This window comes from Nicotiana tabacum, chromosome 12 (genome assembly GCF_000715075.1).
Source record: "Nicotiana tabacum cultivar K326 chromosome 12, ASM71507v2, whole genome shotgun sequence".
Taxonomy (NCBI): domain Eukaryota; kingdom Viridiplantae; phylum Streptophyta; class Magnoliopsida; order Solanales; family Solanaceae; genus Nicotiana; species Nicotiana tabacum.
The window spans coordinates 10,963,959-10,982,401 of NC_134091.1; the positions used below are offsets into that span (position 1 = coordinate 10,963,959).

An 18,443-nucleotide genomic window follows, 5' to 3' on the forward strand; every position below is an offset into this window, starting at 1 on the left:
AGGGAAAGGTTTCTGAACAGACTTCTTGGAATCCAAGCCCTTCAATAGCGGTGGCGCTCCTGGGATCTGGTCGACCCTGGAATTGTAAGTTTCTACCTTTTTGTCATTGGCTTCGATTTTCTTTTCTCTCGATTCTACCCGTTTTGTCAGTTCCTCGAGCATTTTTATGATTTCGGGGTTAGTCCCGAGTTCAGGTTCACTCGGCCTTTTCGTGATCGGTGGCTCGATTCTGCTGGGAGCACGGCTGTAGTTCTGCAGCTGGGCTATCGTTGCATGTTGGGCCTGTAGCATTTCGAACTTAACTCGCAAGTTGATCCCATCTCCTTCACCGTCTTGTGTATTTTGGGCTGCCAATTGGACTCCCCTGTGGACGTTCTCAGGATCGGTAGGCAGATTCGCATTGATGGCCACATGTGAGTTAGCGTCGATCGGGTCCGCGACCGGAACTCCGATGGGATCGATAGGTGGCACCTCATTACTGGGTACCAGACTGTTTTTCTAGCCGTGGTGACCGGACTCAACATCCACATTTAGAGGTACAGATTGGGAGTTCGACATTTTGAAATTTGACATGAAATTGAAGACACTTCAAAGAATAAGTGTAAAATAGGATGTGTTATGAAAATTTGTATCAAATTTCTGCTATTATCCTTAGCCCCACGGTGGGTGCCAAACTGTTTACCCTCGAAATCGGATAACAATTAAGTTTGTAAGTGGTTTAAGGATACGCGGATTAATTTGATACAAAATGATAAACTGAGTTAGATTGAACAAATAATGATATAGTAAATTCAAACCACTTGAGGAGGATGATTTCAACCTTAGTGGAATATTCACTCTCGATCCGGGCTCACAATGGCCAGTATTGATGAACCAGAAAAAGAGCTATGAATAACAGTGAAAATAATAATGTATTGCCTTGGGATGCGTGTTACAACCTGTTTAATGAATAGTCAGACTCCTCTTTATATAGTAGAGGAGTTTTACCCTAAGTACAATTTTATAAAAGGCAAAAAATTTCTCGTTTAGCTGATTACTGGATTTCCGTCGGTACATGCCGAGATCTGCGCCGTGATATCTGGTTGGTTGCGGATATTACGACCTTCCGTTAATCGTGTTCGAATGCTCAATAATGCTCTCCGAAGTCTCTTGGGATTTGGATCGATCCCGGGATCATGGCCTCGATATACTAGAGAGCGGGCGCCGTGCCTCCGAAGCCTGACTCGATGAGTTCCTTATCTCGAATCTGGTTCCTTGCCGTCGCGTCCCTTACTCGATTTATTTTATCGGGAACTGGGCCGGCTTATGGGTCTGGTTTCACCCGTATACAATATTTGTTAGAATTGATCTAATATTATCTGTTGGCACACATGCTCTAAAGAGGCTAAATAGTGCACATGATTGAATGCTTAGTTTTTTACCTAGAAGAGTAGAGATCAATTCCCATTTAATACTTTCTTTTTTGTCCTTTCTTTAGTGGTGCACCCATGTTATAAAAATTTTAGATCCGCATATGGCAGTAACAATAGCAAGATAAGATGATAAGATAATCGAATCAAAAGAAACAGCAGGTAGTAGCAGATATCTAAAAATAAAAAAATACGACAGTAATACTAAATACTAATACTACTAGTATGGAAAAAAGATACATCTTACTTACTAACTTTTTATCCTAATTCTCGACATCCACACCATGTATGGAACAAAATGTTATAGCGTAGAAATTGCCTCTACACCAGGTGCTTAAACTTCATGCACAATCACAAACGATCAGATAATTAATTGGAGCGGTGAGGGTAAAAAATATCAATGCTGAAATTGTATATAGCACGAGAAAATATGTTACAGCGACTGGAAAGTAGTATGTATCAAAATTACAAGCTCCAACACCTCAAAACCAACTCGAGATAACTATAAACATAGACACAAACTTGCACAAGCTATTAGCAAAATTAAAGTAGCTTGTCATCAGAAACTACGTCAATTTAAAAGAAAAAAAAAAGAACGAAAGTAGCTGTCTAAATCCAAACGATCAAGCGTTGATTCCGGTTTGGGCCGGTTTAGTGTTAGATCCAGCAGCCATGTTGGCAACGTGGAATTGTGACACGTATTTGTAAGCTGCACCTTCAGGTGCCCTCGTTGGTGGCTCATTCAAATGTGCCCAGTTGCTACTTATCCACCTGCAATTTTAAAGGTTTTTAAGTTATAAAGTGAAAATTTATGCCCTATCAATTGAGTTTAATATGATCATAATTATTTATTATTTTTATTAAATTATTAATTAACATTTAATGTACAGATATACATATAATTAGATGTCATAATCATATAATTTAGCCCGTCAATGAATAGAATCTTAACACATCTAGTACATAATTATATGTCATAATCATATAGTAAGTGTTTCTTATTTTTTGGTAGATGGACTTTCAACTTGTGATGCTATTATTTAGAATTACTATCTCCTTTCAATTTAAGTTATAATACCTTACACAATGTAATTTTATTTTGTTTTTACACTAAGTTATCTTTTGACCTGATATAGAAGATTATTTTTCATTTTCTAAGGTTTTCAATTAGTATTTGTATACATCTATACATGTATTCTATATTCTAAGTGATTTGATGATGTAAATCTTTCTATTTTGTCAGTTTATATAGGATCACTGATAAAGATCGAGGAAAAGTTCATTACCATCCATTTTTCTTGATTAGTTTATCCAAACTATCCTCACTTCCCAGATCAAAAAACTCCCCTGTATTTGATCTTTCGTGCTCCGTTTTAGCTGCCTCCTCAAATACAATATTTGCCTATCGCCAATTAAAACAGCCAAAAGTAATTATCATCTCTAAAAAAATAATAGTGCTATGATTTGGTAATTAAAGTGAATAACATATTAATTACTACTATATACCTGTTTTTGGCTTTGAGGAGATAGCATAGAAATATATCTCTGATGCTCTTCTTCTATCTGTTTCTTGGATCTCCAATATGCTTCGATCTCTTCCTTTGTTAATGACTTACTTTTTCGATATTTCACTAGAAAAATCCAACAAAGAAAATAATTAATAACAACACCTCAATCTCAAACAAATTGAAATTAGCTATATGAATTTTAAGCGTCTTTCTTTAAGCTCGCCTATATCATCATCATTATTATAAATATATAACATATAACAATTAATATAGAAAATGAAAAGAAAAAGGGGTAATTTGTCAGTTAAAGAAATAAAGGGACTTACTAGCTTGGGGATCAGAAACAGGAGAATCCCAACCTGCCATAAGAGAACCCATATCTGTTTGCTTGCTAATATCTGAACTAAATCAATAGACACTTCACTCAAGTTGTATGTGAAACCTACTGAAAAACTCAAGTCTATTTATAGAGTTAGAAGAACACTGTCATAGGTTTATGGTGGGGCCCTACCTTAAGTTGCTAATCTTATCTCTAACAAAACAAAAAAATATTATTTGATTATTGGTTTAGAATTAGATTATGTGTTAAACCAGGGACTTCGGCATATGGTTTCTTTATAGTAGTAAATTAAGTGTTAATAGTGCCTGGAATAACTTTAGCCGCCCATAGATATGCATGCAAGGTGACAATAGCTTATTGATGATAACAAAATATAAAGAAATGAAAATATCTTCTATCCATTATGGTGTGTCCACTATGTTGTCACGTCAGATAATATAATGCAACATCAATTCTTATCCTTTTGGGCTCGTCCAATAGCGGCGAAGTCAAGGAATTTTTTAGAGTATTCAAATTTAAAAGTATAAACTTTTTGGATAAAAAATATTCGAGTAAATACCTCTAAAATCTAATATTTTACTTTTTTATATAATTATAATTTTTTGACGAAAGATGATTAGTTGACCACCTTTAGAACAATATAGCGCTTTGCCCATACTGTTTGATTCTTAAGGGATATTTTGATGACACTCATGATCGAGAGCCGGCTAACGAGCGAGGATCAAAATAAATATTGACACATTTTAAAGAGGCGAATCACATATCAAAATGTAATAGAAATATAAAGAGTTTTATAAGACATATTGCAAGTTTACATATAACGCGCACTTTTGTCTCGATGATGATGTTGTAATAATTTATGGACTTGCACGTATATTTTATATTAAGAATAATTGTATGTTGGTTGCTATCGTTAAAAGTTATCCAAATTAAAAGTGATCTGTTAAGTTTTAAAGTTTAATGGGTCTATAAGACACTTTCTAATGTATGAGCTCTAATGTGTAGATACTCGGATGTAATTTTTAATTTAATAATTTAATAATGGGCTAAATTAGACTTACGTATTCTGTGTGCATCTATAAATATGGTTATTACTCCCAAATCAGACGTAGGGTTCTTTTTTAATATCCCATCATTGGAAAAGTGTGAGCCGTCATCTGCAATTCCTACGTCTTGGTTTGGAAGACCACTAGCCACAAAAACGACAAGTTTTGCTTGTTCATATGAATTCAGATACGCTTTTTTGATGATTTAACATGATATGTCGTGGATAAAAGATGAATTTCATCTTTAAAGTAATTTGGTTCTAAACAAATCTTGAGGTCAATTAGATGGAAGCGTATAATAAACTATGGTTTTGGAAAAACTAATACAATACAAAAATGCATCTTCAACGCGAACTAAACCCATTTCTTTTCCAAAATTAAACTAAAACCAAATTCAAACACTACGTGAATATCTTCATGAATAAAGTCAAAGGGCCAAACTTATCCAAATTTAATTTCTCTGGAATTGGAAAGGCAAATTTGTTATTATTCTATATTGCTGTAATAAACAATTAAACTTTCTGAAAAAACAAAACAGAAAGTTAGTAATACTTGTTTAACGAAATAGATTCTGGAAAATAAAAAAAAGTATAGGAATAAATCGAGCCCACTGAATACACAGTGTGTTCTTAAGGAAATTATTCCCCTCAAGTACCCGGGGTGCTGGAATATATTCTCCCAGGATAGAACGATTTAACTCACCAGTGTATTGGTACCAAAAACTCTGATGAACTGCAAACCACTCAATGGTCGTAAAACACACTGAAAAATATTGTGTAGAAGAAGTAAAAGAAGAAGCTCAGAAAATTTCGTAAGGAAAGATTCTGGGATTCAAACTCTATATATAGACTTGCTGGCATTGTTTCTGAAATATTGCGGGAATATATAGATTTAAAATAATTCGGAAAAGAAAACGGGCCTGACCGAATCGGGTCGCGGGTCATCGGTTATTCTGGATTGAATTTTTCGTTAATTAATTAATTAAATAATTGAAAGAAATTTTGTCCAAAAAGATTAATCAATCAATTGATCTTTGACCAAATCTGAATCCGAATCCGAATCCGAATCCGCTACCGAAGCAGAAGCCGAGGCCGAGCCGAGCGAGCGACGACAACGACGGCATAAGGCTTGCCTTTTTCTTAACTCTTTAAGAGCTAGAAGAAGAGCAATTATATATATACCCATCAAAAACCTTTTCTTTCTCCGATATGGGACAATGTCTCTTTCCCAAGGGAAACTCAAATATTTTATTTTTCCTCCATTTCTCATTCACCTTCTTTAAGCTACACAAGCTTAAAATCCCAACAATCCCCCACATGAATGGAGAATGGATATAAAATAAAGGAATGCACGGACGCGTGTGTGTTTTACATGCAAGAATTAATTTCATCTGGATAAGTAGGTTTTCCTTTGAACTTTCCGTAGTGAACTTATATCGGATATAGTCGGTCAATCGGTAGATTTGATATCTTTGAACCGTCGAGCTTTGTTGTATACCTAGACAACATAAGTCACACAATCAATCCTTAACCATCTATGGTTCTCACGGTTGTGTTCGTTTCAGCCATGAACACCGCCTGGTTTCATGAGTGCTTAGAGAATGGACCTTTACTTTCATTCCCCTTGAAGCGGCTTACACTTCACACTCACATAGGTGATTTCTAAACGTGTAATCCTATAGACACACTATCTGGTCATATTCTGCCAGACTTAGCAAATCATTAAAAAACCTTTAAGCTTTGTTGACTCATCAAAAAGCCTTAATGCTTTACCTCGATTTCTGAACATTGTCTTCATCACGAGAATGGGTTGAGTTATTTGACAATATTGTAACGTCATTCATAACTTTATTTGATCTCTTTGAACCTAGCTCGTGGGATCTCCAGTCTGCTAGGTAGAGTTACCGTCATGATGACTTGTCCTAGACCTTAACCCTATTCCCTTTGATGATCTTTCAACTGTCTCTCTAGATAGGCCTTTTGTAAGTGGATCCGACACGTTATCTCTTGACTTTATGTAGTCAAGTGTGATAACACCACTAGAGAGTAGTTGTCTAACGGTATTGTGTCTCCGTCGTATATGACGAGATTTTCCGTTATACATAACGCTCCCTGCCCTGCCTATTGCCGATTGACTATCACAATGTATACAAATAGGTGCCAAAGGTTTAGGCCAAAATGGAATATCTTCCAATAAATTCCGGAGCCATTCAGCTTCTTTACCGGCCTTATCTAAAGTTATGAATTCAGATTCCATTGTAGAACGGGCGATGCATGTTTGTTTGGATGATTTCCAAGACACTGCTCCACCCCCAATTGTGAAAACATATCCACTCGTGGATTTAACTTCAGATGATCCAGTGATCCAATTTGCATCACTATATCCCTCGATCACGGAGGGATATTTGTTATAATGCAAAGCGTAATTTTGGGTATGTTTGAGATACCCCAAAACTCATTTCATTGCCATCCAATGTATGTGATTGGGATTACTTGTAAACCGACTCAGTTTACTAATAGCACATGCTATATCTGGTCGTGTACACTTCCCAATACTCTTGCATAATCCAATTGTGAGTCACTTTCACCTTCATTCTTTTGAAGTGCATAACTCACGTCAATTGGAGTCTTGACAATTTTGAAATCTAAATACTTGAACTTGTCAAGTACCTTTTCAATGTAGTGAGACTGTGATAATGCTAGACCTTGTGGAGTCTTGTGAATTCTGATTCCTAAGATCACATCAGCAACTCCTAAGTCTTTCATATCGAATTTGCTAGCCAACATGCACTTAGTAGCATTTATATCTGTCATGTTTTTGCTCATTATCAACAAGTCATCAACATATAAACAAACAATGACTTCATGACCTGGAGTGTTTTTAATGTAAACACATTTGTCGCACTCGTTGATTTTAAACCTACTTGCCAACATTGTTTGGTCAAATTTGGCATGCCATTGTTTGGGTGCTTGTTTAAATCCATAAAGTGACTTAACAAGTTTGTACACTTTTTTTTCTTTACCAGTTACCACAAAACCCTCAGGTTATTCCATGTAAATCTCTTCCTCTAATTCTCCATTTAAGAAAGTTATTTTAACATCCATTTGATGGATTTCAAGACCATACACGGCCGCTAGTACCACTAACACCCTAATAGATGTTATCCTCGTTACTGGCGAGTAAGTGTCAAAGTAATCAAGGCCTTCCTTTTATCTATAACCTTTGACAACAAGTCTTGCCTTATATTTGTCAATAGTGCCATCAGCTTTCACTTTCCGTTTAAAGATCCATTTCGAACCTAAAGGCTTATTTCCTGGAGGAAAATCTACCAATTCTCATGTATGGTTATCCAAAATTGATTGAATCTCACTATTGACTGCCTCTTTCCAAAATGCTGAATCAGAAGATGACATAGCTGCTTTAAAAGTTTGAGGCTCATTTTCAAGCAAGAATGTCACAAAATCTGGTCCAAAGGAAGTAGATGTTCTTTGACGTTTGCTACGCCTTGGATCTTATATACTTGGAGTATTTTCCTTTGGTTCTTTCCGAGGTCGTTTAGGTCTTTCACTTAACGACTCACATTCAGTTTTATACGGATAGATGCTTTCAAAGAATTCAGCATTATCTGATTCCATTACAGTATTAATGTGAATTTCGGGATTATCGGATTTATGAACCAAAAACCGACATGCTTTACTGTTTGTAGCATATCCAATGAAAATGCAATCAACAGTTTTTGGTCCGATTTTAACCCTTTTAGGTAAAGGAACTTGTACCTTTGCTAGACACCCCCACACTTTGAAATATTTCAAGTTGGGTTTTCTTCCTTTCCATTTTTCATATGGAATAGATTGCGTTTTGCTGTGGGGTACTCTGTTGAGTATTCGGTTAGCTGTAAGGATAGCTTCGCCCCACAAACTCTGCGGTAATCCGGAACTTATTAATAAAGAATTCATCATTTCCTTTAATGTCCGATTTTTTCTTTCCGCAATTCCATTGGATTGAGGTGTGTAAGGTGCAGTAGTTTGATGGATAATTCCATATTCCGAACATATTTCTGCAAATAAAAATTCATATTCTCCACCCCTATCACTTCTAATCATTTTGATCTTTTTATTCAATTGATTCTCTACTTCATTCTTGTATTGCTTAAATGCTTCAATTGCTTCATCCTTACTATTAAGCAAATAAACATAACAATATCGAGTGCAATCGTCAATAAAAGTAATAAAATACTTTTTCCCACCTCGAGATGGTATCGACTTCATATTACAAATGTCAGTGTGAATTAAGTCTAAAGGATTTGAATTCCTTTCAATAGACCTATAAGGATATTTTACAAACTTAGACTCAACACATATTTGACATTTTGATTTATTACACTCGAATTTAGGCAACACTTCTAAATTAATTAACTTCCGCAAGGTTTTGTAATTGACATGTCCAAACAAATATGCCATAAATCATTTGACTCTAATAAATAAGAAGAAGCTGCAATTTTATTCATACTGTCAACAACCATTACATTTAGTTTAAAGAGGCCCTCTGTGAGGTAGCCCTTTCCAACATACATTTCATTCTTGCTTACAATAACTTTATCAGAAACAAATACACATTTGAATCCGTTCTTAACAAGCAAAGAAGTAGAAACTAAATTCTTCCTAATAGTAGGAACATGAAGAACGTTGTTGAGCGTTAACACATTGCCGGAAGTCATCTTCAGGAATATCTTCCCATAACCTTCAATCTTGGCTGTTGCAGTATTTTCCATGGAAAGCTCTTCTTCGGGACCAGCAATAGAGTAAGTCGCAAATGCTTCCTTGACAGCACAAACATGTCGAGTGGCTCCAGACTCAATCCACCACTTCTTCGGATTTCCAACTAGGTTGCATTCCGAAAGCATTGCACACAGATCATCAATGTCATAATTCTTCTCCACTATGTTGGCCTGTCCCTTCTTCTTAAACTTTTTCGGGAGACGACAATCAGGGGCTTTTTGACCGGTTTTCCCACAATTGTAGCAGCTGCCCTTGAATTTCTTTTTGTTCTGCTCCTTAGTCTGTCCAGAAGACCTCTTTCTCTTCTTACTTTTTGGAGCAGTCTCCTTAACGATATTAGCTCCCATGATCGTTGAATTTACACGAGACTTGTTCTCGCCTGTTTTGTTGTCTTCCTCAATCTTGAGATAAATCACAAGATCTTCCAACTTCATTTCTTTGCGCTTGTGCTTAAGATAGTTCTTGAAATCTCTCCACGAATGAGGCAATTTTTCAATTATTGCAGCCACTTGAAATGCTTCATTCATGACCATACCTTTAGCAATAAGGTCATGAAAAATAAGTTGAAGCTCCTGAACTTAGGTTCCAACAATTTTACTGTCTATCATTTTATAGTCTAGAAACTTGGCAACCACGAACTTCTTCAAGCATGCATCTTCAGTCTTGTACTTCTTCTCAAGTGCGTTCCATAATTCTTTTGAAGTATTCATCGGACTGTACACATTGTACAAGTCATCCTCTAAAGCGGTTAAGATATAGCCTTTGCAAAGAAAATTCGCTTGCTTCCACGCCTCAACAATCATGAATTTCTCGTTGTCTGGCATGTCCGCAGCAGGCACTGGAGGTTCTTCACTAGTGAATTTCTGCATACCAAGTGTGGTAAGCCAGAAGAACACCCTTTGCTGCCATCCTTTGAAGTTGGCTCCGAAAAATTTCCCCGGTTTCTCTGCCGGTGGAACAACAGTCCAGCTTGACGAGGCTATCTTCGTTGCCGCAATAGTCGCAGAAGAATTTCCGTTATCAATTGCCATTTCTCACTGTAAACAACAGAAGAGTTCAATTAATGGCAAAATCAGAACAGTAAACAATACTGTTATTAACAAAAACAGTATGTATAATAAATAAAACCGAAGTTTTTATATACTGTTTCACAGAAAAACGATGAAGTTTTTATGTTCTTCAAATCGTTTTATGAATTTCAATACTCTGATGAAGTTTTTTATATCTTCAAATCAGAATAGTAAAATTCAGAAGGAGTAGAAAACCACACAGATTTTAATCTCCACAAATAAAATACAGAATATAAAAAAAAAAAATTCCTTAAGAATGTTATTATTCTGCATTGCTGTAATAAACAATTAAACTTTTTGAAAAAATAAAACAGAAAGTTAGTAATACTTGTTTAACGAAATAGATTCTGGAAAACAAAAAAATAGCATAGGAATAAATCGAGCTCACTGAATATACAGTGTGTACTTAAGGAAATTATTCCCCTCAAGTACCCGAGGTGCTGCAATATATCCTACCAGGATAGAATGATTTAACTCACCAGTGTATTGGTACCAAAAACTCTGATGAATTGCGAACCACTCAATGGTCGTAAAACACACTGGAAAATATTGTGCAGAAGAAGAAGAAGAAGAAGCTCAGAAAATTTCGTAAGGAAAGATTCTGGATTCAAACTCTATTTATAGAGTTGCTGGCATTGTTTCTGAAAAGGTTTGCAACCTTTCAGAAACAGCCATGGCTGTTGGAAAAGGGGTGTTTGAAATATTGCGGGAAAAATATATTTAAAATAATCCGGGAAAGAAAACGAGCCTGACCGAACCGGGTCGCGGGTTATTCCGGATTGAATTTTTCGTTAATTATTTATTTAAATAATTAAAAGCCGAAGCCGAAGCCGAAGCCGAGCGAGCGACGACGACGGCGCGAGGCTTGCCTTTTTCTTAACTCTTTAAGAGTTAGAAGAAGAGCAATTATATATATACCCATCAAAAGCCTTTTCTTCCTCCGATATGGGACAATGTCCCTTTCCCAAGGAAAATTTAAATATTTCATTTTCACTTCATTTCTCATTCACATTTTTTAAGCTACACAAGCTTAAAAACTCATCAAAATTATTAATTTCTGTCTTTGTTTCTGAATCATCAGACCACTCTCCATCCGAGCAAACTAGAGTTGTGACTTGTTAAAAGCTCTGAGCTTTTGCAGATTTTATCATCACTTTATTTTTTAAATTCTTTCTTTTTTTCCCCAATAGTAAGAATTGACACCCCTTGTAATTTGATATATCATCTGCCAAATATCTCATAAAACAACATTATCAACATCAAAGTTTGCTTTCTTACTTTTAGAGGTCAATTATAGATCTTATCTCAAGCACGCCTGTCTTCCACTTCTCCCAATTTTATATGTCAAAAATAGGATTTTTAGTGTATGCATAAAAAAGACATTCCGTTAATTTAATTTGAGAATATCATTTTGATATGTATCTACACTGAAGAAAAATAGTTTCTTAAAAATGACCTATTTTCTATCTTATAAAAAAATTCGAGAAACCTTTAATTTTAAGAATATTTCATGCATCTAGTAATTTCGTCTAATTTGTTATACCAATTCTCAACTAATACGTTATGTTAGAAGATAAAAGATTAAAAGTTGGCAGGTCATTAATATTTTGTTTAAGGACAAGACTTTGCTTACATTCTTTTAATAGGTTGGGCACTCTCTCTACATAATAAATCCAAGAGTCTTTTGTGTCCACTAACACAGATCATATCTGTAGAGGGTTCAAAATATCTTTGAACTACCGAAACTAATTCAATAAGAATAATCACAAATTACAGGATGAATTAATATTAAGCAAAATATCCTACTAAATAAAGTAAAGTTTCATGGGCTGCTTCTCTTTTTGCTGAAACTGGTGGAGATTGCTTTAGACAAAGGAATTAAATGTGTGGGCTTGGACCTAATCCAACTCTTTGGGTCCATAATGCTCTCCTTCAAGTAAGGGACAGCTTCTTCACTAGACAAAGTCCGTAACCAGTTTACCCTCTTATCAGAACTTGCACCTGGCCCATAACACTTGTACTCTGCAAAATATGATGTCCTGTTTCCAAGAAATAACAAACCCAACTCAATGTTTAATGAGTTTAATTTTCATATACAACAAGTGTGAAAGAGTGAGTTGCTCTAGTGGTTAACACCCTCTACTTCCAACTAAGAGGTAGAGAGTTCTTGGAGGGAGGGACCCGAGGGTCTATCGGAAACAGCCTCTCTATTCCAGCCTCTCTACAAACCCAACTCAATGATTATACTGGGTTGTTGTTGTTGTTGTTGTTGTTGTAACAAGTGTGAAAGAAACTTCACACTATGAAATCACTTTAAAAAAAGGCACAAGGCATCAGGGTCCGGGGAAGGGTTGCACCTCAAGGAGTATGATGTAGACAGTCTACCATAATGCAAGCATTAGTGGCTAATTCCACGACTCGAACTTGTGATTTATAGGTCAAATAAAGACAACTTTAGCATTAGCCCAAAACTTTCCTTCACTTAAAAATATTGGAATTTATAACAAATTGATATACATTAATAGCGGAAAAGTTAATTATTCTGTCAGTATTTATAAGTTAAGTGGACGTACCTTTGCCGGGAGGGGACATTCCAATCTTCCCAACCGTAGGGGAGTATGACACTTGACATGTAAGTTTGGGCAAAGATTACCCTTGCATAGGGACCCCATGGTCTACCAAGAATTGCACTCTTCACTCCAGTAATCTTGCATCCAACAAAGGTGAAACCTGTATTTTCCTGAGATGATTGCCTATGTTGTGCTGTTATAGCCCCATTTCCTTGTGAAAGTGAATGCAAATGGCATTTCTGCACAAAAAAAGGAAAAAAAAAAGAGAAAAAAAGTCCACAACCATATGATTTACTCCAAGTTACTCGAATATGAGTTTACTACGCACTGACAGTATAAAAGATATTTATACGATCTGATTACTTAAAAGACAATTATTTTTACCTCAAAGAGAGAAGCGCCATTTCCACATATGAAGTCAGTGTCCCCTTCGATATAACAATTTTTGTAGTAATGCCTCCCAACATCATCAAGTAATGTATCCTGATGTGACTTAATTCTACAACCCACGAAGCCAACTCTATCTCCTTCTACTCTCAATGCTACTGCTTTAGCTCCAGTTCCATATGTGTTCTGTTACACCAACAAAATAAATTCCACTTAATCAAAAAGCTAATGCTACATTTTCAATGTTTAAAAAAGGGGCGGTCCGGTACACAAAATATACCGTATTTATAAAAGGTTCGGGTAAAGACTGCACCCAAAGGAGTGTGATGTAGACAGTCTACCCTAATATTTTTCTTGTATAATAAGATTCGAAGTTGAGGTCTAATGGAGTATTAATTAGTCGCTTGTTTCAACAAGTATCGCTAATTAAAAGTAGCTAGTATTTAAGTTGTATAGACTAATGCCGAAAGAAGTTTTGCAGTATTACTGTTATAGCAGGTTACCAACTTTACTTTCAGAGTTATCCATTTGTTATATAATGATGTGTTATTATACTGTAACAACATTAATATACATAGTGTAATCCTACAAGTAGGGTCTGGAGAGATAGTGTGTACGCAGACCTTACTCCTACCTTATAATAATGACGTGTTATTATATTGCAAGTAATTTAACTCGATGAGTCGTTGGTGTATATAACTTAGACTCGAAGTTGTAACCAAGTGAATAAATAATATAACATGTTAAAAGCAATGGCGGAGCCAATGACACCCCTTCGCGGGAAAAAATTCACTGTATAGGTAGGTAAAAAAAATATTTATATGTATATATACTATGTGTTAACTTCCCTTAATTTTCTGGTATGTTTACTTTTATATATTTTGGCACTCCTTAATAAAAATTCTGGCTCCGCCACCGATTAAAAGGTCCAAATTTTTGGAAAAAACAGCCCCAGAAACGGAAACAAACGAAATAAATTGGCACTATTATGCAATTACATACCTGAATTGTAAGGTGCCGAGCCACGAAATCAGAGGCAAAAACGGTGAAAGTAGAGGATTTAAATATATCTCCAAAACTATTCCCTGTGATTATTGTGTTGTTTACTGGTTTTCTACCACTGATTGTTATAAATGGCTTATCCGCAGGAACAACAATTTTTTCTCTGTAAATACCAGGCTTAACCGAAATAAATATATGTTGCGAATTATGTGAAGGCACTGCGTCAATTGCGTCTTGTATTTTCTTGTAATCTCCTTTTCCAGATTGATCCACTTTTATCAAAATTGCAGATGATAATTGAGTACTTGAATCAGCTTCCGAACAAATCAGTAAATAACTCATAGCTAATATAACCACTATCACAATGTACCCGTGAAAAGCCATGGTCAAAACCCGTCACAGAAATTCTAACGAGGGGATTCAAAATTTGCAAGAATACAACACCTACAATTCAAAAATAATAAGTAAACGGGATATATTCAAAAATATGCGTGCAGAAAATTTTAATTTTTTTCTATTTGCATAGTACTTATAGTTTTTTGATGAAGGGAATTCAGTTGAACTAAGTACACCTAGCTCCACCCATTCCAGAAGCTCAAAACTATGATCACAAACTTAGTCTTTTAGGAAAAAGAATCTCTGAATTTAAGAAATGCAGCTTAAGACAATTGAATAATTACCTACCTTATATATAGAATTGAAGAATGGCCAGTTCAATTTTCAACAAGTTTTCTTGTGAATAAAGCACTACTTCAAACTTCAAAGTTCTGATCTTTCTCCAATAGTCAAAGAAAGTCAAAAACAAATAAATAACCTCAATTAGTTTGCAGTATATAGCTACTATATTTAGCTTCAATTTTCAATTCAAAAGGAAGAGAAAGGAAAAAAGAGATCTGTATACCAGTTTGATCAAGGTGGGGAAGTTGACAATTAGGAGAAGTAGGCGGGAAAAAGGAAGTGTAATATTCGGTTATTTTGCACGTCTGAAATTTGGCGCAGTTATTGTTAAGAATTTGAATAGCCTAAATTCTTGGCAGTTTTTTGAAGTTTACGTGCTACACAACTTCTATATATAATGGAGAATAACCTTCCCTTTTTGCCTTTTTTGGTTTGTGAAAACTTTGTTATTAGGATTATTTATGTAACTGATTAGTTTGACCATAAAAAGAAAATGTTCGACTGGTCACAGCTATGACATATAACCAAGTCAACTTTTAGATGCAATAAAAAGGAAATAAGTAAGAAAAATGTATATTTTTAGCCTCTTTAAAAAATAATATCCGATAAAATATATATATATATATATATATATATATATATATATATATATATATATATATATATATAGTGTGTGTGTGTGTGAGAACGTTTTTTTTACTTAACGCGATGAGTTCAATTCCATCAATCTCGTGATCACTTCTACAATGATTAACTAAATGCAACAAGAAAAAAGAAAGAAAGAAAGTGGAATATAATGATTGAATTCAAGTCCTTAATGTACACATTGTTATCAGTAGTTATATTATGGTTGTATCAGATTCTATTATTTAAAAGTCGTAATTAACGAAATATTATTAAAATGTTTTTTTATGCGTTTGGTAACCAATGATGGTCGACCTAAATGTTTTCAATTCCGTGAATATTAATTAAAATTCGTATATTTTCTAGTTTTAGTTGGCCAACAGATAAGTGGATGACCCTTTGTGTCCTGCTCAAGTTCTACAGGCATAATTTTTTCTAAAGATCTTAAAAAGAAAAAAGAAAAAGCAGGAAAAGGGTGCACCTAATTGAGTTAATAATCCATAAATGGTGCTTTTAAAATTTTCTCTAAGCACAAATGAATTATGAAATGGCATATTAGTCGCTTATGTCTTGCACAAATGAAAAGGAAAAACTTAGGGTGTGTTTGGTACGAAGAAAAATATTTTCCATGGAAAATATTTTCTTAGAAAATGATTTCTACGGAAAATATTTTGACGAATTTTTCTATAATGTAAACAAAAAGCCTATGTAAGTAAAATACTAGTAATAAAATATTATTAGTAAATAAATAAAAAATAAAAAAAGAAAAGAAAAGAAAGGAGTATTAACACCCTTCTGGTAGAACAAGAAAATAAGTATTGCTCGGTTCTTTTTAAAACCTCCTATAGAGTACTTGACTGGAATCTTATTTATTTGTAGATGAAGTTTCGTTAGCAACTAGGTCTAGAGAAAAGTTGTGAGCATTACATTTATACATAACTTTAACATTATTAATGATATCAGCCCCAAAATAGCCTTATCAAACTTCCAATAATATTAAATGTATTGCAGTTATGTGTTTGATTTCTTTAATTAATGCCGTCAAATCCTTCGAAGAAAAGTGTTCAAGATTTGGTCATCAACCATTTATATCTTCGTTTGTTGTTATAAATTCTGAGATAATTCCGTTGTGTCACCAGAATTTGGTATCAAGGGGCCATAGTGTGCGTCCTAGGAAAAATAATATGCAATTCTATATATAGTTTGGAAGAAAATGACATCAAATATATGTACGAAACAATAGGTTATCTTTTTCTTTTTTCGCAATAGGTTATCTAACTTCAGCAGTCTAACTATAGTGACTTTTTTATTAGTCACGATCACGAGTCACAAACTTTCTTAATTTTTCACCTAACAAGAGACTACATTTGCTAGTAGTTTACTAAGACAGTGTATAGAGATGGTAACGTCTAACGGTCTAAGGTACTTTTGTGTAGTATCTTTTAAAAAATTTAAGCTGCTTGGCCAAGACGGAGAAGTACTTTTGGCCAACAGCAGATGCATTTTTTCTACTTTTGGGAAGAAACAGAAAATTCTAGCTTCTTCCAAGAAGCAGAAATAGAAGTAGAAAATTAATTTATTCAAAACAAAACTATGCTCACTATAAATTTATATTTTTCAAATTATCCCTTACTGATTTGCGGTTTTTATTTTTTATTTTTATTTCTTGTTTTTACCATTCTTGTAAATTTAAAAATATCATATACATGAATCATATTGTAACTTTCCAAATTCTTTATTGACTTTTCTTGTTTTTAATTTTTTCTTTGTGTAATGTCTTGTAACTCTTCACATTATCTCCTTCTTTTTTCGTACTAAAGCAAATTATCTACATCCTTTTTTGTATTATCAATTCTCTTCTTATAAATAATCATTTATATTTTCTACTCTTATAGGCTATTAATGCCTAAATCCTTAAAATAGTTATCAAATTTAATTTGTGAAAATTACCTACAAATAGGTAATAAATTTATAATTGCATCGCATAATCTATATATTATTAAAAGAAGAAGAAAAAATCCCACCTTAAACCAAGTGGTAATGTCACGACCCAAAATCCATTAAAGGTCGTGATGACGCCAGACACCGCTGTCAGGAAAGCCAAAAATAAATACTTAATTTGGTTCTCATTTTAATATTTTTGAAATCATATTTCCTTCAATTAAATAGTAAAAGATGAAATTTACACAGTAAATGGAAATGTCTCCATGACTACCATACTGAACAACCCATAAGTACCCCCAAACCCGGTATCACAAGTGCATGAGCATCTACTAGGAAGTAAAATAAAATACAACATCTATCCGGAATACAAATTGGACAGAAAAAGTATAAAAATAACTCTGGAGGAGACTCTGCTGGTTGCGGATCGTAACATAGGATGAAGCTCACCTAAGTCCCCGCAATAACCGCGCCTCTGCGCCCACAAGGCCACTAGACATATATGCACCTGCACAAAAATGTGCAGCAAGTGTAGTATGAGTACGTAAATCAATGCGTACCCAGTAAGTATCCCGCCTAACCTCGAAGAAGTAGTGACGAGGGGTCGACTCAGACACTTACTAAGGGCTAACAATAAAATACCGATATTATAATTAAGCATGGATTGTATAGAACGGCTGTAAACTCAATAACATGAAGTAAGTAACAATTCTTTTGTTAATAGGGACCTTCCAAATTTATTTTCGTCATTTAACATTTTGTATCCCAGGCCAATTAAAGCAATATCAATTATTATCAATTCCAAAGATATATCATGCGCAAATTATATCGAGGTCGTACGGCCCGATCCAGCATAAATATTTAAACTATGCACTGCCGAGGGTCGAACGACGCGAACCATAGATGCATCTATCTGCTACCGAGGCGTTCGGCCCACTCCACAAAAGAGAAAATACATTTAAAATAACCAATTCAAGATTTATTAAGGGACAATTATTCAAGGAAACACCAATTCTCATTAACGATAAAAAATGAAGTTTAACCTTTTACAATTCCTTTATCAAGTTTCAATATGTTTTAAGCAGTTTAA

The 18,443-nt window shown here is 34.6% G+C and overlaps 2 protein-coding genes across 5 annotated transcripts; both read right to left on the reverse strand.

Moving 5' to 3' along the window:
• Window positions 1–1,797: 1,797 nt before the first annotated feature.
• Window positions 1,798–3,402, reverse strand: LOC107769480 (uncharacterized). The gene is made up of 4 exons (XM_016588701.2): window positions 3,244–3,402; window positions 2,916–3,040; window positions 2,696–2,811; window positions 1,798–2,180 (listed from the first exon to the last, which is right to left on the reverse strand). The coding sequence occupies exons 1-4, from the start codon at window positions 3,293–3,295 to the stop codon at window positions 2,033–2,035; spliced, it is 441 nt and encodes a 146-aa protein (XP_016444187.1). The 5' UTR covers window positions 3,296–3,402; the 3' UTR covers window positions 1,798–2,032.
• An 8,527-nt stretch (window positions 3,403–11,929) lies between these two features.
• On the reverse strand, window positions 11,930–15,143 carry LOC107769487 (putative pectinesterase 11). 4 transcript variants are annotated; one of them, XM_016588708.2, is made up of 6 exons: window positions 15,012–15,143; window positions 14,795–14,886; window positions 14,111–14,554; window positions 13,106–13,294; window positions 12,725–12,960; window positions 11,930–12,190 (listed from the first exon to the last, which is right to left on the reverse strand). In XM_016588708.2, exons 3-6 carry the CDS (start codon window positions 14,492–14,494, stop codon window positions 11,974–11,976), a joined length of 1,026 nt encoding a protein of 341 aa, XP_016444194.1. In that variant the 5' UTR covers window positions 14,495–14,554; window positions 14,795–14,886; window positions 15,012–15,143; the 3' UTR covers window positions 11,930–11,973. The 4 variants fall into 4 exon arrangements, with proteins under 4 accessions (XP_016444194.1, XP_016444193.1, XP_016444192.1 ...); XM_016588707.2 differs by having other exon boundaries at window positions 14,795–14,877; window positions 15,012–15,137; XM_016588706.2 differs by having other exon boundaries at window positions 14,795–14,882; window positions 15,012–15,137.
• Between the last annotated feature and the right edge of the window lie 3,300 nt (window positions 15,144–18,443).